Source organism: Falco peregrinus, chromosome 8 (assembly GCF_023634155.1).
Source record: "Falco peregrinus isolate bFalPer1 chromosome 8, bFalPer1.pri, whole genome shotgun sequence".
NCBI classification, from domain to species: Eukaryota; Metazoa; Chordata; class Aves; order Falconiformes; family Falconidae; genus Falco; species Falco peregrinus.
In genome coordinates this window covers 14580349-14602123 of record NC_073728.1, presented here as the reverse complement: position 1 = coordinate 14602123, position 21775 = coordinate 14580349, and the positions used below count along the sequence as shown (strand labels likewise).

The window sequence follows — 21775 nt, the reverse complement described above, 5'->3', positions numbered from 1 at the left end:
GTATTTTGTTTCTAAGGAAATTTTATGAGAACTACTTCAGCGTGGGTTTGGCAGTTAAGAGGACAGGCACTCCAGGGATGGAATAAATGTCAAGGCTGGTGCTTCTGGATAAGAGCATAGGGCGTCAAACATAACCTGAGCAAGCGAAGGGGACAGAAAAGCAGTTGAGGCAAGAGGTTGCGGAGGGGGTTGGCCGGCATGCGCGGGGCAGGGTGAGCTGGTGTGTTCAGAGCTCAGCCCCGGGCAGGCTGCTGCCCCCACTCTGCACGGGCATTTCCCACAGCGCAGCAGCATTAGGTAGGGCTGGCTTTCCATAACGTTACCTGGGAAAACTACACTTGCACGAAGTAAGCTGCTTGACAGGATACAGTGAATTACACACAGGGTGCTGCCAACGTGACTGCAGCGCACTTACTAACCCACACCCCCCAGCCCCTCGCTGACTAGCCAGGGAGAGAGTATTTACCTGGCTGAACACGGGCTTGTTTGGCATAGGATTAGAAAAGTCTCAGGCTGCCTCTGTGGACAAGGCATTTTTTTTAGGGTGACGCAACCACTTCGGCTTCTGCTCTGTGATATTAAAACCTGTTTGAGAAGCCATATGGTCCCCATGCTGTCAGACACTGTCCCCATGCCACCCAGCCTGAAACAGCTGCAGTTGCACTGTTCAACCCCCAGGCAGCCAGTGACTACCTCGAGGATGGCCTAAGCTGCCCAAACGGGACATGGAGCAGCATGAGTAGTTCCCTTACTCCAAAACAGCAGCTCCAGGTAGGCAGTGGGCAGCAGTTCTGCTCAGCTCCTACTTACTGCGGAGCCGAGGACACAGCAGCTTGCTGAGGGGCGAGGATGGCAACAAGGCTGCCAGCGAGGTGCTGGAGTTGCTTCCAGAGGCAGGCGGCAAGTGTCCTCAGCTCCATCAGCAAGAGCCTCATGCTGAGATGGCACATGTCCCCTCCATAGCCCATAACCGCTGCCCTGCACGTGGGGTGGCCCCTGACAGCATGGGGGGGATCACCCAGCACTGAGGAATCAGGTGAGTCAGTCAGTGCAGCTGTCAGGTTTATCTCTGGGTGCTGGAATACTGCTTCCAGGTAGGAGATCCTATCTAGTGGGTCCCAGTGTGTGCCTACACACCTAACTAGATAGCAGAGTCCTGCACCATTAGTCACCATGGAGCCAGCCTTAACCCCCTGCTGTCCTTCCTCAACTACGTGCTCCTCCCAGCATGAGCGAGCTCACAGCAGATGGCAACAGGGACACTCAAATCTGCGTGCAGTGTCCTGCTTGGCTAAGAGCTGTCACCTGCTCAGCCTCAAAAGTATCAAAGGGCACTTCTTCAGGGCCCAGTTCCAGCACAGGGCAAGGGACTGGTACTGCGCAAGCTGCAGAACACCAATAAAAGTTGATAGTTAACCCCCTTCTACGAGCAAGGCACGACCTTGGCCTGACAAGGAGACACGCTGTCAGAGAGGTCACGGGCACACGGGCAGCAGCGTGCGGCACGGCAGCCCCTGAGGATTAAACCCAGCTCAGCACAGAGGCTGCATGCACATGGGCCATGGCACGCAGCACCGTGCTGGGCTGGGCCACAGTGTGGCATCCCCATGCCGAGGGCAGCGCCATGTGGGCTCGTGCACACAGAAATGCTATTCCGGCGCCATGCAGAACTCGCTGGTCCCCCACGATCCCTAGGGAGCTAGAGCTCTGCACTGCCCCCCTGCACATGCCTCCCCGTCCTCCCGCAATTAAGTTTTTACGGTAATTAATATTCTAACAGAAGCAGAAGCAAAGAAAACAACACACGGGGGGGGTGGTTTTTGTCCTCATAAATAACTAATCTTGATACTTCTCTTTGAATAAAATTTCTTCAGCTTTTCACAAAATATAGTACAGTTATTTAAACAATGTTGAACAGCATCAGTAACGGAAGAGGCAAAACCCAACATGTAAATTGGCTACAGCATACAGGGCACCCAGCAACGGCGCCTTCCCCCTCCTGCCACCTGTTGCTGAGAAGCCAGGCTCAAACACGTTGATTGTATTAACCTACCATTAGATCAAAGCTGAAAACGCTCTTGCATTTTTCAATAGGCAATGATTTGTAGCTAATCTTGGATATTTTTTTTTTTACAAAAAAAAAAAAAAGGCTTTACACAGTCAGTTGCACTTTGGAAAAAAACAAAAACAACAAAACACCACCTTTGACATGGTTTTGTTCATTGTATTGCATGATGTGTGTTTAGCTGTATCTACAAAAGGCACTATAGAAAGAGAGGAGTCCAGCAAGGCATAGATTGGGCAGGCTGGAGTTATTTAACACCCCGGATCATAACCCAAGACTGCCCACAGCATCTCTGCACCTGACCTGCCCTGCTGCCGAGAACACACCTGTCCCAAACCCATATCAAAGGTCACTACGGCTTCTGTATGTACAACCTGGGCTATAATACAACTATTCACAGTTTGTAACACAACACGGTGCAATTCTGTCCACAATGAAGTACAGCAAACACGCTGGAGGGAGGGAGCGAGCGCTCTGTCGCAAGAGTGCTGGTCTGTGCGGCTGGGCAGCCCCTGCCGAGCCCTCATCCCCTGCACTGCTGCTCTGCCCGGAACCCCCCAGACACTCATGTGGTACCTTGGGAGTAGCTTTATCAGTACATGTGCCTCTCGAGCATTGCCCCGCTTCCCTGGATTTGGTTTTAAAACGAGGTGGAAACCTTCTTGACTGAAGTGGTCCAAGGGTGTTGAGAACAACCTGGGATCCTTGCAGTCCAGTGGGAGCAAAGCCAGCAGCTGTTCTCCAGCGCTTGAGCAGCTGGGTCACGGTGCCACACTTGAAGGCAGGCAAAAAAAATGACTCAAGTAATGGCTGGGTGGATCACCACTTAGGGCAGGGGAAAGGGGAAAAAAAACCCCAAAAAACCCCAAAAAAACCAAAACCAAGCGCGGGTGCTTTCACAAGCCACCTCTCGCCACCCTGTGCCACAGCCGGAGCCCCTTGCCCTTGCTGCGTTCCATGAAGTTGACAACAGCCACCCCCCTTCTCAGCATCATTCTACTTATTGAAACCCAGCTGTCACCACCGCTTAATGCCAGGCACCGGTTCTGTCGGTGCGCTGCTGCTGTCTGACACAGGGAAGGGAAAAGGCTTGGGAAGCTGGAGGAAAGGCAGTACGAGCGTTCTGCTAAGTTTTCCTAAATTAACTGCTCACTCTCAAATCCTGCAAATCCCACACTATCTCCGACAGAGGCACAGCTTTGAAAAAAGCAGCAAGAAGTGTTGAAGCTGGATAGCTGGAATATCCAGCCACTCCCCAGGAGAGACAGACTGCTGCCTGGCACAGAACCACCGCCCCCCCCATGCCCACACTACCTGCTGCAGTTGTGCAACCACCCTTTTAGCCCTGGTTGTGCCACGCTGTGCCGCAGCCAGCAGGCTGGCAGGCAGTGCCGGGGCTGCCCATCTCACCCCAGGTAACCTGCACGGCGCAAGGCAGACGTAAGCAGCTCACCAGGCTGCAGAGGCAAGAGGTGCAGAGCAGCATCGACCCGTTCCCAGCGCTGTCGCTGCCACTGCCAGCGGTGCCCAGGGCTCCTTGTGAACCCCGCGCTGGGACGGCAGCCTCGTCACCCGCGCAGCCCCCAGGCTCTCCGGGGTGGGCAGTGGAGCAGCTGCCCATGCACAGACCCAGGCGTCAGCACCGCAGAACTGAGCCCCACCAGCACCGGCCTCTGCTCAGCCCCCTGCCCGGGGAGAGCAGCACGTGCTGCCCAGGGGAGAGGGGGGACCTCTGGGGTTACCTAGTCCCCGCCTGTGCTGAGGACAGCTGGGACCCTCTCCCTGCCTGCCTCGAGGGCTGGGTGGCCGTTCCCCTCTGCAGCCCGTTCCTCCCACACTGCTGCTGCCCACGAAGCCCCTGGCCCACGCAGCTCCCTCCCCGCGGCTCAGCGGGCTGCCATCCGAGTGGGGCCAGCAGCAGCGTCACATCTGGGGGCCCCCAGCCCTGTCCCCCGCAACACGTAGCTGTGCCCAGGGGCTCAGGTGCAGCACGGCAGGGAGGGAGCCCCAGCTGCCAGCTCTCCCCAGCTCCCTCGCACCCCGTGGGCTCCAGCAAGTGGCTCGGTGGCAGTGCCGGAGTACTAGCCGGGATTGGGGGCCACCACCCACCCTACCTGCTGCAGCTCTCCCCTTCACCCTGGCACCAGCAGAACCTGCCCAGAGGCTCATCGTAGGACACAAATCAGAGCTCACAGGCTACCTGCCACCTGACTGGCCTGCAGGCAGCAGCACCCTAGGACCCCAAACAGGGTGTGGGACCCCAAATGGAGCACACACAGTATTGCCAGGCTCCAGGCATCCCTGTCTCTCTGCTCCCACATTGTTGGCAGCACCTCTCCCTGCCCTGCCTGGGGCTGCGGCCGCTCCATACCCCAATGGGCACACATGCTCAGTCCCGGGCAGCACCACCACAGTGGGGCTGAGGATGCTGGGGGTGGCCCAGCTGCCACCCCTTCTTCTGTGGCCCAGGGTCTTTGCAACCCTCTCCTCCCTGTGGCTGGGGTCACCGAGGCTCCCTCCGGTCACACATGGGACAGCGGGACCTGCTTGTGGTAGGAGGCCATGCTGGGCAGCACCGTCCTGCCCGCCAGTGCCGGGCTGGTCTCGCCGTACATGGAGGCACCCGCAGGCTTCCTGGCCCGGCAGCAGCGGGCTGTGAAGCGCCTCCAGGACTCGAGTGTCTTGCCAGACCAGATCCAGACGCCAGAGGTGATGCCCACCACAAGGCACATGAAGTACTTGAGCATGAAGACAGCGTAGTCAGGCTTGGGGCGGTGGGGGTCCCCCGGGCAGGAGCAGTTCTGTGCCTGCTCCCACGCCTCCCGGTTGTGCTGCTCGTAGATGTAGCAGGCGATGACGATTGTGGCAGGCACGGTGTAGAGCACGGTGAAGATGCCGATGCGGATCATCAGCTTCTCCAGCTTGTCGGTCTTGGTGCCGCCCTGCTTGATCACACTGCGGATGCGAAAGAGCGAGATGAAGCCGGCCAGCAGGAAGAGGCTGCCGGTGAAGAGGTAAACCACCAGTGGTGCCAGCACAAAGCCCCGCAGGTTCTCCAGGCTCTGGTTGCCCACATAACAGACCCCGGCCACTGGGTCACCGTCCACAGAGCTGAGCGCCAGTACAGCGATGGATTTGGCACTGGGGATAAGCCAAGCGGCCAGGTGGAAGTACTGCGCGTAGCTAGCAATGGCCTCGTTGCCCCACTTCATGCCGGCTGCCAGGAACCAGGTGAGGGACAGGATGACCCACCAGATGGAGCTGGCCATGCCAAAGAAGTAGAGGAGAAGGAAAACCACCGTGCAGAGAGCCGGGCCCGTGGTCTCATAGTGGATGTGGTGGTGCTCTGGGTTGCAAGCCACGTTGGCGTGCCCTGCCACCAGCCGCACAATGTAGCCCACGGAGACGAAGAGGTAGCAAGCAGAAAGAAAGATGATGGGGCGCTCAGGGTACTTGAAGCGCTCCATGTCGATGAGGAAGGTGGCGACGGTGGTGGAGGTGGAGATGAAGCAGAGGATGGACCAGAGGCCGATCCAGAAGGTGGCGAAGGTCTTCTCGTCCTGGGTGAAGTAGGGCTGGTAGCAGGGGATGGCGCAGTTGGGTACCTGCCCAGTCCGGACGCGGTTGTACAGCGGATGAGACTCCTTGGAGATGGGGATAAGGGGCGCTTTGCACTTGCAAGTCCGGCCGCAGTCCAGCCCGGAGGGGCGCTGCCCATCGAGCGGCGTCAGGTTTTTGGCTGCGTCCCTGGCAGGGCGTGTGGGCTTCCCAAAGAAAGGCGGCAGGGTGGTGGCTTCCGTGCGGTTGTAACCCATGCAGAGCACCTCGGTGTCCCCCAGCACCGGCAGGCTATCGCAGCTCATCCTCTCGGGCCAGGCGAAGCCATACTGCTGCATGATGGGCGAGCAGCCCGCCTTGGCCCGCTCGCAGACAGAGCGGCAGGGGGGCAGCGGCTTGGTGTAGTCGGGCAGGCAGATGGGGGTGTACATGCTGCAGAGGAAGAAGCGCAGGTCCGGGGAGCACTGGATCTCCACCAGCGGCCAGAACTGGTGCACCTCCAGCCCGGCCTCATCCTGCGTGTCGTGGTTGAACTGGTTGGGCATGTAGGTGAGGTTGTAGCCGATGCCCTTGCACATCGGCACCGTGATCTCCTGGCACACCAGCGCCTTGGAAGCGGCGCGCCCCGCCGCCGGCAGCCCCAGCAGCAGCGGCAGCCCCAGCAGCAGCGGCACCGGCAGCCCCCGGCCGCCCATCGCCGCCGCGCGTCCTACCGCTGCCGCATGCCCCGGGCGCCCGCCGCCACCGCCGCCGCGCCGGGAGCGGGGGCCCGCCGGGACCGGGACCGCCGCCGCCGCCGCCACCTGCGCTCTGGGGCGGGCGGGCGCTCTCCCGCCGCGCCGCGCCCGCGCCCCGCCCCCGGCCCGCCCCCCGCCTGCGCCCCGCCCTCAGCCCCGCCCCCGCCGGGGCTCCCCGCGGCCGCCCCTCGGCCGAGCCAGGCGGCGCCCCGCCTGCCGGGGGCGGCTCCGGCCCGGCGAGAAGGGACGGCGGCGCCGAACCGCGGCCCACGCCGTGCCGGCCCCCGGCCCCCCGGCGGCGGCGGGAAGAGCAGAGCGGGACAGGGCGGCCGCCGCTTCGCACCCCTCCTCCTCCGGCCCCCCGCGGGACGCAACGGCGTGCGGGGCAAAGGGGGCGACCCTGGGGCGGGCAGGGGTCCCGCCCCGCGGCCGCCCTGCTCCGGCAGCCGGGCCCCGGCCCCGGCACAGGGGTGGCGGCAGCACCTCCCGCCGCTGCCAGCTCCGCGGCCGCCGGGCAGGGCGGCGCTCCCGGCCAACTGAGCCTCCGCGGGAGGGGCCCCGGCCGGCCCGCCCGCCGCCCCCTCTCTCCCGCCGGGCGCCGCGCGAACGAGCGAGGCCGGCGCTTGCCCGGGGCCGCGGTCCCGTCCCAGCGCCCCGGGGCGGGCGGGTCCGGTCGCGGCTGCGCTCGGCCGCCCGGGCTCGGCAGCGCGGATCTGAGCGCCCAGCCCGGGTGGCGCCCGGGGCGCGGCGAGGAGCTGGGGCCAGGCCCGCTGCGGCAGCGCTCTCGCTCCGGCCCGGGAGGCAGGCGGCTCCCCAGCCCTGCGCCGCCCGGGGCGCGGGTGGAAGGGCGGCCAGGGCCGCGGCACTCGCCTCCAGCACCGGCCCGACTAGCCAAGGCGCAGCCGCGGCCCGGCACGGTCGCTCTGCGGCCTGGCGCTGGCGAGCGCCTGTGCCCAGCACCTCACACACCCGAACTGCCCCTCGCCGCACCCGCGGCCCTTGGGGCAACGACCCAAAGCGCGACCCGTAGCACGGCTTGGCTCCCGCCTTGCCCTCGCCTGCTGCCCTGCGGCTCCTGTGCTGCGGGCAGCGTGCCCCAAGGCCACATGCACCCTAAGGCCAGAGACCACCCCAAATCCGATGTGCCTGCAAGTGCCCCCGGCCAGGCGCACACGCTATCTGGTACTGCCAGCTCTGACACTGAACAACTTTCTAGAAAACAGGCAAAGAAACAAAAGCTTAACTCTCTATACCTCTTTGCTTTATGCAAGGTTTGCCTGTAATAAAGCCATACAGAAGAGAATTACAAAGTCACATGTTCCTTTGGAACACAGTGGTGTATCCCTGTAGCAGGAGTCATAACTTTTAATTCTGCCCAACAATGAGCTTCTGTGAACTAGCAGTCCAGCAGAAAGCAATCACAGACAGTTTCATTACGGCTTTCAGTTGATTATCCAAATTATAGCTGAGAGCAGAGGGCAGCCTTTTTATTATCATCATTGCTGTACAATTAGAAAATGCTGATGAAGCTCCACAAGACTAGAAATTCTCCTTTTTTGCTGGCATTTTTCATTTTTATAAGCATTCCCTTGGGCAGTATCTTGGTTTGATTCAACACACAACGGAGAACCAGTACATAGGTGGGAAGGGAGAAGATAAGAAGGGGAAAATGGGGCAGCTCTTCATTTCAGTTAACCTACCAACTCCCATAGTCTGGTTCAGGTTTCACCACTCCTCCAGATGTATCTAATTCTTAGAGCCTGGCTGTAAATAATGCTCTATTTGCTACGCTGGGGACACATAAAATCCAATTAAGAGCCAGGTAGACATCTGTTGGCTTGCTCTGTGCTTCTGTTTCCTTTTTGTTTTTTATGAATATGTAGCAGAGCAACCAGAACAGCTTGTTATTCATCTCTACAGTACAGTATGAGAGTACAGTGCTTTATGTGCATCCAGCACTATTAGTGACAGAAGCTGTGCCTGCACAAAACCTACCGTGCCAAACCCTGGAGAAAAAAGAGAAAGTGTTTCCCACCCCTAAGAACTTGCTATTGTTGTTAAAAAACTCTACAAATTATTAGGAAATCATTTTACCTTTAATCCATATGCAGAGGTGTTCGTAAAGCTCCACCATGGCAGACAGATCTGCTTAACAGCCCAACCAGTCCCTGCCGGTGGCTCCATCCCAGAAGAGATGGGCAGGTGTTGACAATATATGTGTCCTCATGGACATAACTTCCACCTGTTGAGGCATTTTCAGCTGGGATGCTGCAGTTCCTGGTAGAAGAATAAAGTAACAACATGGTAAATATTTCTGTATTTGGTTCTGTCACTGCTTTATTGTCAGCCTGTACTGTTTACCTGGAAAAAATTGCCTTTGTGAAGGATACTGTGACTTTTAAAAGACTTTAGAAAAGGACTAAGTGAGCTTCCTTTGTAAAGACTAGCTGTTGCCCTTGCCCTTGTTAGACTATTCAGCAGACTTTTGCAAAGAGCTTTTCAGCCCAGGCTCTGGGCAGGGACAAAGCCGGGGGAGTACTGATCTCGCTCTTGGCTTTGCCTGTACCAAAGCAGGGCAGGAACCTCCTGCCCCTCTTGTTGTAGGACCAGCACGCCATCCCTGGCCCTCGACCCTTCTTCCAGCGGCAAATCCTGGCTTTGTCTGCACCACTGACAAAGTGTCTGGCTCCCAGGAAGGGAGCGGTGGGGGCCCAGCACAGGTGACAGTGGGCTCCTGGTGCTGGTGGGCAGCCTGCCAGTCACCAGCTGGAGGCTGTGCTAGCTCAGGCTCTGCTCAAATTATCAGTGACCCCTGATTACAAACAGTTTGACTGAGGGGGTGCTGGGGACCACAAAGTGGTTTGCAGCAGCACAAGACTGGCAAGGCTGTGCGTTACTGCCTGCCGTGGTTGCAGAGATAGACTGCTGTCATGCTCGCTATCACGATGCGGCCCCCAGGCAGCTCCAGCACAGCAGACCCCGTGTACTGGTATAAAAAGGAGACTGATGTTTCCCTTACGCACTGGACATGGCTGCATGCTGCACCAGGACGGGCGCGCTGTCCGCCTCCACCTGTGCCAAGCATTTGCCTTCCCACCCAAAAGCTGCAAGGCTGCAGGCTGCCAGCACCGCACACCTGTGCACCAAGACTGATGGTGGTAACTGGACCTGGAGGAAGGCTCTGAAGTAAGAGACCAAGGTCCTTGCTGCCCCGCAGGCAGAAAAGACCCAGCAGGTAGGGAGACTGGGGGGGAGGGGCTCTGAGCCCTTTGCCAGCAGGCAGAGCAGAATGACAACCACTGCCAGCACGTGCAGAAGGGACCCTGGCACCTGAATCCTACCGAAGTGAAACTGCAGCAGGGGGAAACATTTTCTCATGTGCCCAAATGATTTAAAAGCAGTGGGCTGGGGACAGGAATTCCAATTTAAATCAGTTGGATGCTTTTTACCATGGATGCCTTGTTGAAATTCTCTTGAAAATCCTAACCTACATCAATACTGTTTGCTTTTACATCGGCCTGTACAATTACGCACCTTGACCCATCACAGGAAAATAAAACCATGCCAAACCGTAGTTATCTTCAAAAACCTACATGGAACTAGACGGCTTCTGAGTGAATTAATGCAAAACACGATTTCTAACAGTGCCAGAGCCTTCAGCAACACTTGACACAAGCACCACAGTTTGTAAACTGCTACCAGATGTTCAGGTAAGTAAGACTAAAGTAAAACCAGGAAGAGCGGCTGCATTTGAAACTCATCTTCCCAGACCCACCAATAATTACTTAACAATATCTGTACATACAAATGAACGTAAAATCTACATAATTAGTTTGCATTAGTCTCCCCAGGCACTGGGATCCCTTCTGTGAGGCACAGTTGGTACTCCGAAGGGGTGCTCCTGTCCCAAGGTGCCACCACTGCAGCACGCAGAAGGCAGAAGCAGGGTCAGGGCCCCAGTTCAAAGGCACAGGAGGGTCGGTGGGGGTGAGGAAGGGTCCTGCCATGCCACCGCCTGGCCATCAGCACCACAGCTGCAGCTGACCGTTAAATCTTGCTGTGATTCACAAAATGCTGAGATGAGGAGGTAGCAGTGAACTTCAATTTGACTTTGTTGGGGGGCATAGTGCAGCCTGAAACTTTTCAGATATGCAGTTTTTGAAACACATCATGTCGTGCTTTTAACTTTTTTTTTTTTTTTTTTTTTTTTTACACATGGGCCCTTGGCAAAAAACGACCAGTCCCCATAGTTAAGTTGACATGATAAATTAGTATGGCCCTGGCAAAGCCCTCACTCTTCATTGGGCAAATACTTATTTATGGACTTTCAAGTTGTGGCTTATGTAACAACAGGGTGAGTGACTTTCAAAAACCTCCACCATGTATTGACCTGATAGAGCCTAATGGGTCCTTCAGAGCAATTAGGATTTATTCTGTTAGCGTCTATTGTGTATAGAGACCATTTTCAAAACGTGTTATTTGCCCAGAAGGTAGTAATGACTGTTTAAATACACAGTTAGATTGCTTCTGAAATGCTTGCTGCTCTATACATTGCAAAGAATTTACTCCCAAGTATTTTTCAGAGTTAAATACTTTGCTCCACTGGGATTTCCAAGCAGGGTGATTATACCACACATGCATTTGTATGCTTACAGCTGTAAGTGAACTGAGCTCTCAGGAAAGCTGCCAAATGATCAACCTTGAAGCATGAAATCTGAGGTATTTTCATGACCAAGGGGCCAGTGCTTGCCACTCCAGTGGTCTGAGCACTCAGGCCATTTCCCAGCTGAGAGAGCAGGGCATTTCCCATGAACCATCCAAGTTTTGCCTTGTCTGAACTGAATGTCCAGCAAAGGTGACCTTAACAGCCGTGAAGCTGTGGTTTCCACCATAAACCCTCCGTGTGCATGTGAGGTGGGACCATCACCTCTTCCCTGTAGCCTGACCCCTGGCCAGGCTCCTCAGCAGGCACGAAGGAGCACAGCTGCACTGCCTGGCCAAGGTCAGTGCTGGCTTACACCAGCTTTGACTCTGACCACGTGAATAAAACAAAACCCCAACTCATACATGGGAGCTATCAAATGTCTCTATGAAATAATAATAATATAGACTAATTACTGCGTATCTTCAGACCAATGCTGTTCTGATCAGTGCCATCTCTTAACAGGAATTTCCCTTTCCTGCCCTCTCCTTAGCTGTAAGACACCTTCAGGGTAAAACTACTCCAAGCAGTTCAGCTTTGGCACAATGCTTTCCCTGCCCTGCCTCAGGTCACAACCTTTGGAAGCTTGTTTCTATTTGCTTGGTTTACACCAACATTAAAATAATATCCATTACAGCTGCAGTCCTTTATTTCTGGGGACAAAAGCACTAAGCCATTTTCTAATGCAGCAAAGGGAGAGACAGGTTAGAGGAACCTCTGGCTGAAAACATAGCAAATACTTTGGAGTTAGAAGGCAAGTTTGTAACCGCCAATGGGCAAGATCCCCTGGAGAAAACAGTTCGGCAGCCTGGACGGAAGCTGGCTGAAACTTGCGATTTCTGTTTTGTGGAAAATCCCAACATTAAAACCCAATGTACAACAAACCAGTTTGTGCCAAACAGGGTGAGCTGCCCGTACTTCTGAGAAATTCTGCAGCATCAGGAAAAGCTAGGAGCTTTCCTGTCACAACATGAAGTCCTAGAAGCCCCCTGCCTGGGAATGCTGTGGGAGCACAGGATGGGGGAGGTCCTGGGGTGCCAGGAGCTTGCTGGGAAATTGGGCAGAATTCAGCCAGGAAACAGCCCAGTGAGCACTTGTCCCTTAGATCCTGCCTGGCTTTCAGAGAGAATTGGTCAGTCAATAGAAATGTTCCCAAGAAACTTGCTGTCTGCTAAATCCGCACCTTACAAAGAAATGGCTATTGGGATGAACACCTGCGGTTATGGCTGCTCTCTCCTGGCCTTCTGCTGTTGGTATGAACATCTGTGGATATGGCTGGTCTCTCCTGGGCTTAAAATTCTGTCACTTGGTGAAAAACATATGATAACAACTGTTGCTGTTAGGAGTGACTTCAGTCTGCATTCAGAATAGCTCAAGTTCAGTCTCACCTTTTCTGAAAATATGAGGTTTCATACAGTCAAAATAGGTTTCAAAGGCATAAACCACTTTGCATTTCTTCACTAACCTCTCAAGATGCTGTGATCAAAATTTTCCAGATGCAGCAATTTTGGACCTCTTGAGGAAATCTTAAGAGATCTTTATTTCCAGACATTGCTACAGGCCCTCCTTTATAACACGCCACATTGCCCACCCAAGATCAGAGGCAATCAAAAATCACACATTTGCAAGTTTTATCCTGTATGCATACTCATCTGCGGTACCCTTGGAAAGTTCATATGCAATACACGTGTTTTCCTGAACCAGTACGTACCCAGGCCTTTCAGGAGACACCTCCTGAAACAACGTCCCCTCCCTGACCTTTCAGGCATTCTTGCTAAGACCAGGCACTTCAGATTCTCCATATCTGCTTCTGACATCCTTGAAGTGCTTGACACAGGGCTGGAGGAATATTTGGAGCTAAGCCTTAGTGAGTCATGTCATTCCCATTAAATGAACCAAATTATGTTGAAGTACAGATTTAAATCCCTGCCTTATCAACATTTATTGGACACAAGTAAAAAGGGACAGAAACAGATGAAAAGGCAATTAGCACTAGCTGGAACTATACATGTTTTGATTACTTCCTTCTGCAAGTCATTCACGGGGTAACGTAATACACAGGTCAAAGTGATTTTGGAAAGGATGTCGCTAACAACGTTCACATTTAGGCATTAGTTAGATGTGAAAAATTAATACATGCAAGTGACCCACAGAGCTCAATCTTAAATGGCAACAGCTTTAGCAGGGACTAGTGTTACAGAATTGGAGCACATCAAGAGATTTGCTGGGCAAAAGAAGGAATTCATTCTCTAAATCCTGTAGCTCACTACCATGTGCAGCACCATGCAGCACACGATGTTACCCTGCTTGGGATTCACCCTGGGGATGCAAGAAAGTGCTCCGAAGTATTTTCAATCCTTCCACAAGTGCTAGCACAGGGTTGTCAAAAGTCTTTGATGACCAGGTTGTGCAGTCCTCTTACAGGCTTTTTTTACCAAACTGACACAATCAAATAGATTTTATATAAGCAACAAGCTGACAAAAAAGGCAGCATAACCACTGCAAAGATGGGGTTCACACAGGCCACCACCTTCCTTACGGCATGAAAATGGTGGAGTAGCTTGGTTCAGCTTTTTGCTTAGAGAAGTCTGTTCAGCTGCAGCAGAATTCACTATGTATTTCCCTTATGCTGATGAAATTAACCATTCCGCTATTTGGGACAAGGGAGCGGCTGAGCCCTTCTCCATGCCTCCCACAGGCTGGCACTGCCAGACCCCCAGCTGTTACTCTGTCACGAGGCAGGCAGGACCCCACTGGGTGCACTCAGAGAAACTGCTGTGCAAGTTTCCACCACGCGACATCATTATTTGCCTCTCACTGTGCTAGGTGCTGAATGTACCTGCTGTACAAAGAGCTCTTGGGCCCAGCAGCCAAGGAACCCCAAAAATGGGAGAAAGGACAGGCAACTCTCCATGCTTTTGCAGTTCTGTGACTCGCCCTTCTGGCCACACAGAGCTGGGAAATCAACCCTTCCCTCCTGAGCTGGAAAAAGACTATTCTGGCTCCTGCTGCAGATGCTGCTCTCTGTTTCCGTTCCACTAGAGCACATTAGGCTGACAACCCCCGGCACTACGCTGCAGGGATGCGATGCTGTGTGGCCGTCACTCAGGGCCAGACTGATTGTCCCGGGGACAAAATCTGTTGCTGGTAGAGGGGCTGTCTGGAGGGGCACGGGCCGACCCCTTACCTGGGCCAGCCAGGCTGCATCCCGACAGGACTAAACATTCCTCTTTGGGGGAGGAAGGGAGAGGGCAAGGTGAGAACAGAGCGTAATCCTTTCAGCTGAGGCTCTGCCAGGGATGTTGCTAATTAGTAGAGAGAGGATGTGTTGTGGCTGGTGAGAGACAGACACGTTCTGTGTTGTGAGACAGCGCCTTCAACTAGCTCTATCTGTGAGACACGTACGCCGTGAGCTCCCTGATGGTGTTTGCATTGTGGGAGCCATCCCAGCAACGCCAGCCGAGCCCTTGATGCCCGCTGTGCTGCCCTCAGCCTCGTGTGAAACCCGTGATGGGATTCTGGACAGACCAAAAGTCTTGGTTGTGAATCTTATTGTCGCTGTTCTAATACAATCAAATGTATTTTATATAGATATACAGAGCAGCTGTGGCTTCCAGGTGGTGGAAAAAGACTGGTACTGGAGCAGCAACTGCATTTCCTAAGCTTGCCCGTGTATCTTAGAGGAACTCTCTGCTGCACCTGTAGCTAACAGAGGAAATGAGAAGGTATTTTCAGTCTCTAGCAGAAGAGAGACGGTGGTTCAGAACCGTATGTGTGTGTGTGCATGTGCGTGTATCGCTTTCATGTTTGCAAACGTTTCCAGCAGAGACTACTAAATTTGATCAGTTGGTGTCTGGTCTGATTTGTACTGAGCTGAATCCACAAGAGCCCAGTCTAAGTTTGTGGCGTTGTGTGTGGTTGTGCTTGAGATCAGCACCTGTTCCAGCACCCCTGTATCCAAGGATAGCTGAAATGCACATCCATTAGCTGAGAAGAGCCAGCAAACTAACCACCAGGCCCTGCAGCTTTCTTCCACAGATTTTAATTAGATTCCCTGACAACGTAAAAGGAATGATTCATAATTTTGTGTCTCTGTGTACTTTCCATTTGGGCTAAGACGCCCTGAATTTCTCCTCATTACTTAAGCACATTTATGTGACGTCAAACCTGCCTTATGGACCTTTTAACGTGGCATATTCCTGAGACCCAGCTAACTCTGCTGGGCACAGGAGCTCCTTACTAAACCTAGTACGAGCAGTTCAGGAGCTGAGCTGAGCCTGATAACAGCAACAAGCTGATCTCCACAGAAGTAGAGATTAAATGTACTCTGCTGCACACTCATGCAACTACCCAAGACAAGCCCCAGCGGTGCTGGGCCAAAACGTGCTTTAAGAAACTCTGTACATACCAATGAAGGCCTTAGCATGACTGACAGCTGGCACAGAAATGAGGGCAAAGGGGTGGATGCAAGCGCTCTTTGCGCTGTGCAGTCTTCCGTGGAGAAGCAAGGGCAAGGTTTGGTCTTCAGCCTGAGCAGATTCCTCACAGCTTCTAATCTGACAAAGCTGCTATCAGGCTTCTCCCTAAACAGATCATAAAAACCTGTACAGTTGATTGTGTTATGAGCAAAGAGGGGAACAACGGAAGCAGAAGGGAACCACAGCAGTGACCCCCAAGGCTCTGCCGGGGGAAGAGGGACAGGCCATGGGCAAATGCAGCCTAGCCGTGAGGCAAACCGTGCCGGGCTGCCAAAAGGGACCGGGCTGCTTTACAGGTCCTTGGCACAGGTACAGTGCTGGCCCCAAAACCATATCCCTGTGCCCTGCTCTGGCTGCAAAGTACCTCCTGTAATCGGCTACAAGCTTTAGAGAATGAAATCCAATTTACCTGCCACAAAAAGAGCTAGATGAGGCCTCCCCGGAGCGTGGTGGGTAGCAGAGGGCTGCTAATTCCCACCCCGGAGCTGCTCCCCTCCCGGCCAGAGACGGAGGGAAGGGGGAAGGGGCAGCGGTGGCAGCAAGTGCAGGAACAATTCACTGGCGAGCCACCGCGCTCTTTGCAGTTTGCCCACTAATTACTATTAAGCCCTGGTTCCTTTTTGTGTTCCAAGGGGCGTCTTCAATGTGGCACTGCTTCTTGGGCCTTTCATGCGGCTGGGCTAACCCCTGAATAGCAGGCTTCACCCCCTCCTCCTCTTGCTGCCTCTCTCTCCCCCCCTCCCTTTTTCTTTCCCCCTTTTGCTTTTCTGATAGTATTTTCTGTCCATGTTGTGTAAGGCCCTAAATGAATCTTGACTGCCCCTACAGCCGACTGGAGATGCACAAAAGCAGCCCATTCCAGTGGCCACAGCGCCATTGTGTGCCCTAACAATGCACTAATTGGCAGTGACAATTGTGCGGCTGGGGAGGAAGAGGGGGCTGTGGGGGGGACATGGGTCTTTTCCAATCAGCAAGGCAGGTCAATAAAAAGAAGCGCAGTGCGAGAAGCAAGAAACACACTCTGCTCCACATCTCTTCTGCACGCAAGCCCCTGCCAGTCCCTAGCGATCTGCTCCAAGGTCCCCCACAAATTCCTACACAGAAGGGTAAAGTGAATAGTTTTAACGGCTGGCTATGCAGAGCAAGAGATGTGCAAACTGAAAGGATCATCTCAATCTCCCAAGCTGTCTCACCATCCCAGAGGCTGAAGAGCTCATGTGATGAGGACACCACTGAGATTTCATGGGAAAAGATCACACACAAAGCCCAAGGGGATGCTGGTGCTGTGGCACTCTGCTCTGGGTACAGATGCAAGAGAAAGTGCTCACCTCTTATTGAACTGAGCTTAAAATACCCTTTTTCTGCACAAGGATAGTGGGGCGCAAGGACAGGGTATCCTACAGTGGCGGTCCTGTGGAGTAGGAGCCTGCGGTGCTGTTGGGAGTAGGGGAACACACTGGGCCACATCTCCAGCACCAGCTGAGCGGAGGACTGGAGGACTGAAAGGGACAACAGATGACATGGGAATGAGGCTGTTTATTGCCACTGTGACACCTCCCAGGACTCAGAGGGAGGGACCAACCCAGTCTCACACATGGGCTGGAGTGAGCTCATGCACTGTGAGGGCTGCCCCAGTGTGAAGTTACCCCTGGAGTTTAGAGGCTGATGTATCTGACAAGTGAGGGACAGATTTCAGCTCTACTCATCAGCTTTTAAGATCCAGCCTGGGACAGGAAACGGCATAGGCAACGCTTCTGGGAAGGAAGTATGGAAGGCTCATCCAGTTGCCTAGGCTCAAAATTATTTCAGACAGCTGAGAGACATGGAATCAAACACTGAAGCGCTCAACACCTACCCACCTGTTTTCCAAACAGCCCATATCAGCTCCCGCAGAGAACAGCGAAGACCAGCAGGTGTGGAGCACTCTGGTTCCTGACACGAAAAGCAAAGCAAGCCAGGCTGGCAGCAACGCTTGGATTTACGAAGGGCTCTGAAATGTCTCTTCTCCACAGAGATGCTTCTTTTTTTTTGAAGCTGGCTGATTTCTGAGCAGCATTGTCCAGAGCAGGGTCAGGAAGCAGGCAACTCTCTATCCATGGCAGGACCGCTGTGGGACTGCTACGGTGGGGAATACTTCTGCTAAATGCTTTGATGGAAAATAATTACCTCCTGCGTCTGGAAAGAAGCAGGAAAACACCCTCCCATGCAGTGTCATCTAACCAGGGAACAACTACATAGGAATCACCTCTAGTGGAAGAGCAATACCTCTCTGCAGCAAGACTAGCAGGTCCCATGTATCGGCTTGGCTTGGAGAAGAAATCTTGCCATAACCTCATGAAGACCAGAGACAATGAGCATGGAGGACAAACTGAGGACAAAGGAGCCACAGAGCCATGGACAGGCAGGCACTGTGCCTGGATCTAAACTCCCTGGTGCTCTGACTGATTGGGACTGGCATTTCAGTTTCGTCCACTACATATAAACACTGAGCTCAGCTGCAAAGTCTGGTCCTGCAGCCAAAATGTTGAGGGGAAGCCTACTGTGAGCCCAGTGTGAGAAGTGAAGCTGCAACAGCCTAGAGCTGAAAGTGTGCCGAGCCCAGGGTACACTGTGCAGAAACCCTGGGACACTGGGCTCTTGCTCTTTTCACCTCACGACCACCCTGAGCCCAGAATTTTTCTTAATGTCTTCTCTCAGCTTTTATGGGCCCTTGTCAGCATTTCTATGAAACACCAGAGGACAATACAGTTCAGATATATCCCTGCTGCCTGGGAGGAACCCTCATCTCTCTGCTGACTGCAAGGTGGACTTGTCATCTGTGTTAGGCTCCTAAATTTTGGTGGTGGCAATATCTCCCCCAAGACAAAATCACTAGTTACCTACTCTAAACATAGTAAACGTGCTGCTTCTGCTTGCCCTCCCCTAGCAGGCCTCCACACAGCTCCTGCTGACAGCTATGGAAACATTCCCATGGATTACCAGGGGTGCTGGAGGAGGGCCTTATATAGTGAGACTTCTCTGCCTCCCCTTTGCCCTAAGCCCTTCACAGAAGTACTTTATTGTTTTATGACAGTACAGTTACACTTGACATAAATCTCTAAGCACAGCTAACAATGTCAATACTGTGTAAATACCTACAGTAGAGACCCACATTTTATTATGCCTTCGCCCTCTTTTACCTGTTATCACCCAGGGTTAAGTCTGCGCTAGATGCACACGCATTTTACAAGGAATCGGCCGATCTTACACACTGCTACAGCTCATGTCTCTAAACACTGAGAGCCCAGCTCTGGTTCTTTCACAAACTGCAGCTTCCATTGGAGTTAGCTGAGCTTGAACCTGCTTGAAGGATCGATCACGCTGTCTGTTAAATCAGAGACGAGCACTCTTCAGAAGTGCAGAGTCCAAGCCAGAACAGGACGTTTTGCAATGTGTACACAACAAACAACATCCACCAGTGTCACAAGCAATTGTGTCTGAAGACAGAATGGTGCTGGGTCTGTTTTTCCACTCTAACCTTGGTCCTGTGTGAGTCTGTACCCCCTGCTCTCAGAAATCAGGATTACTTGCAAGGCAAGACACCAAGTCAGTGGAGAGCCACTAGACACTCATCATGTTTCATGACTTAGTTGTTGCACTTTAGGTACCTGCCTGCAGCATCAGTCACAAATGAGATTAATTTATAATCTTTAGTGCTAGGAAAGTACTTTGGACTGAGCTGCTCCATGCACACTGATTACTCTATTGCTTTCTTACGCAGACTCAGTGACTTCATTTTCTTCTTTTTAAACAATACTTAACTTTGCTAACATTTCCTTCTTATTCCCTGCTAAATACACTATATTGTACCTACATGATAAACACCTGGAAACTTTCAAGTCAATGAAAGTTCAGGCCTTAACACCAGCTCTTATCTGACTTCTCTGCTTTCCAGATGAGCCTCACAACTTCATTTTTAATATCTGAGGCTAATGCCTTGAGCTCAATTACAGAAAATCAAAAGTCACTTACTATAAACGGCAGACTGACTTCTGAGCAAGTTTACAGCCTCAGTGCCAATTTGTCTATGCTGAAAACGGTTGGAATTTACTCCTGCCTGCCTTGGAGGCTTTGTCTGGTTTTACTTGTGACACCTGATTATCTGAGATGCTTTTCACCACCTTCTCATAGTGGTAATAATCAGGCCTCTAGATGGGACCACTAGTTGGGAGAGTATTTAGTTAAACAAGAACTATTTCAAAAAGACAGTCCAGAGCTATGTACACACACTCCCAGAATATTTTTGTTTGCCCTCAGCATGCCTTTCACTGAAAAAGTATGGTAAGCCTCAGACCTGGAAGGTCCCTCTCTGTCCCTAAGGAAAGGAGGAGGAAGCTAGCTTCAATTGAGTTAATCTATTACTGTAGCGTAATTGGGATTGTATCATACATGTTATGGAAAAGTCGAAAGAAAAAAAAAATTACTTCCTTCAGCCAGCCTAGAGAATAGTTCTGGACAAGGAGCTTGTACCATTTCATTTATTTTAGACAGTGTCCTCAGGACTTCACAAGCTTGAGGACACTGTCACTTATTCCCAGAAGAAGAGCTGCATTCCAGTTCTGCCACCTTTTAGAAAACCGGCCACCTCCCCATATTAAAGCAAAGTTAATTTTGGTCTAAGAGCTAGAAAGGTAACTTTTTAAAAAGGAACTGTCCTGACCTTTTAAGAGAAGTGCTGGAGCTTGTCTTAGCAGGCTTAGGCAACATGAACCATAATACCACTCATGGGACTTGGCCATAGGCGGTGATCAGCTCTTCTGGCTCAATGTATTGTAAGGCATTTAACATGCAACAAGAAAATGTAAGTACAAAATCCAACAGACTGGCTGTTGGACCTAAGGGGTTATAAGATTTGCCCATGATCTAATATCCCCAAACACATAAGCTTATATGGTTATAAAACACTGTTTTGCCCCACCAGCATGAGGAGTATCAACCATGAAGAGCACAAGGTGGCCAGTCTGTGTCCCTTGCTCAGCATCAGAAATGAATGCCACTTTGCCACTGTTTCCCAAGGGACCTGGAGGGGACAATGCAATTCATGGTCTGACTGGTATTTTCTGTGGCCTGCTGCGTGAAAAGCTAGCTAATAAATTAACAGAAATGGTTAACATAACCCAAAAAGCATGGCTTTTGGGGGTGCATGTGCAGGAGAACAGAGCTGCCAATGAAAGGTTTTATTGGCAGAGCTACACCTCACTGGAGGGTACAGCTTTCACGTAATGACAATGTACAACAGGGAGAAAAATCCCACCACTTTAGTTCCTGACTGGAACCAAAAGAAATACTGCTTGAGACTCCAGCCCCAAGCTGCCCATGACAGCTACTGGAGGATGTCCTTTCAGCAGCTCATTTCAGTGAGGGTTCATACACTGTAACAGAGCACAGCAGGGAGGCTGGGAAGGGGCAAGGAGGAGAGAAGAGGTTGTAAATACAGCCACCAGAGGACAGAAAAAATCCCAACCAAAGTGCTTCTCCCAGGGCTCCCTAGGCCCCACGGTCTCTGCTCTGTGCCGATGCTTTTTCCCACCATCTCTAACAGGGTGAAGTGAGGATGGGATGTGGCAGTGAAAGGGGGAGGACCTGTCATAACAGAATTTGCTCACCTTGTAAAGCAAATAAGAAGGAAGAGAAGGTCTTGCACGTGGTTTTCTTGTGCAGCTTGTGTGGTCCCTGTCATATATTAACTCCTTGCTTGTAGCTGATTTCATCACAGGGATGAAGTCCAAAGGTTCCTGCAGGAGAGAGGATTGACATTCCTGGTGGACTTCTGGTCTTTCTGAGGAGGGGCAAGACAGTGAGGAAAGGCATGTGTCTTTCTCCTTGAAAGCCACAAGAGCATGGGGCTAGGTGTGGATTTCTCTGGGGGCCCTCAAGCCGGGGGTTTAGGTCCATGAGCTCCACCACAGCTCAGCACTGTGATCCTTACAGTCACCAAATCCACAGCTCCCTGGAGCTGTGGAAGCTCCTCAGCTGGTGCACTGGAAGAAGCAGCCCAGAAGAGCAGGAATCATGCCTGCTCAACACCCGCTAGTCAGACAGCCCTTACAACATGGGCAAACCCCTGCCCTTCCAGCCCTTCAGTGGTCCCTTCAGTCCAGCTGGGAGATGCCTCCCTTACTTGGGATTCCAGGCCTTGAGCTTGGACCCTTCTGGCAGAGGTCCATGTGACAGCCACGCAGTGGGGAGCTGCCTC

At 52.8% G+C, this 21775-nt stretch overlaps 2 protein-coding genes across 2 annotated transcripts in view; both read right to left on the bottom strand.

The window, feature by feature from the left end:
* The window catches only part of PLEKHM3 (pleckstrin homology domain containing M3), a 122572-nt gene that overhangs the window by 1983 nt on the left and 98814 nt on the right, over positions 1-21775 (bottom strand). Inside the window, exons 8-9 of the transcript XR_008748603.1 lie at positions 21186-21314; positions 8455-8637 (exon numbers count right to left, since the gene is read on the bottom strand). The gene's annotated coding sequence lies outside the window, so the exon portion shown is untranslated. The remainder of the gene's footprint in view (positions 1-8454; positions 8638-21185; positions 21315-21775) is intronic.
* FZD5 (frizzled class receptor 5) lies at positions 1813-6426 on the bottom strand. The gene has a single exon (XM_005237073.3). It carries the CDS (start codon positions 6316-6318, stop codon positions 4588-4590), a length of 1731 nt encoding a protein of 576 aa, XP_005237130.2. The 5' UTR covers positions 6319-6426; the 3' UTR covers positions 1813-4587.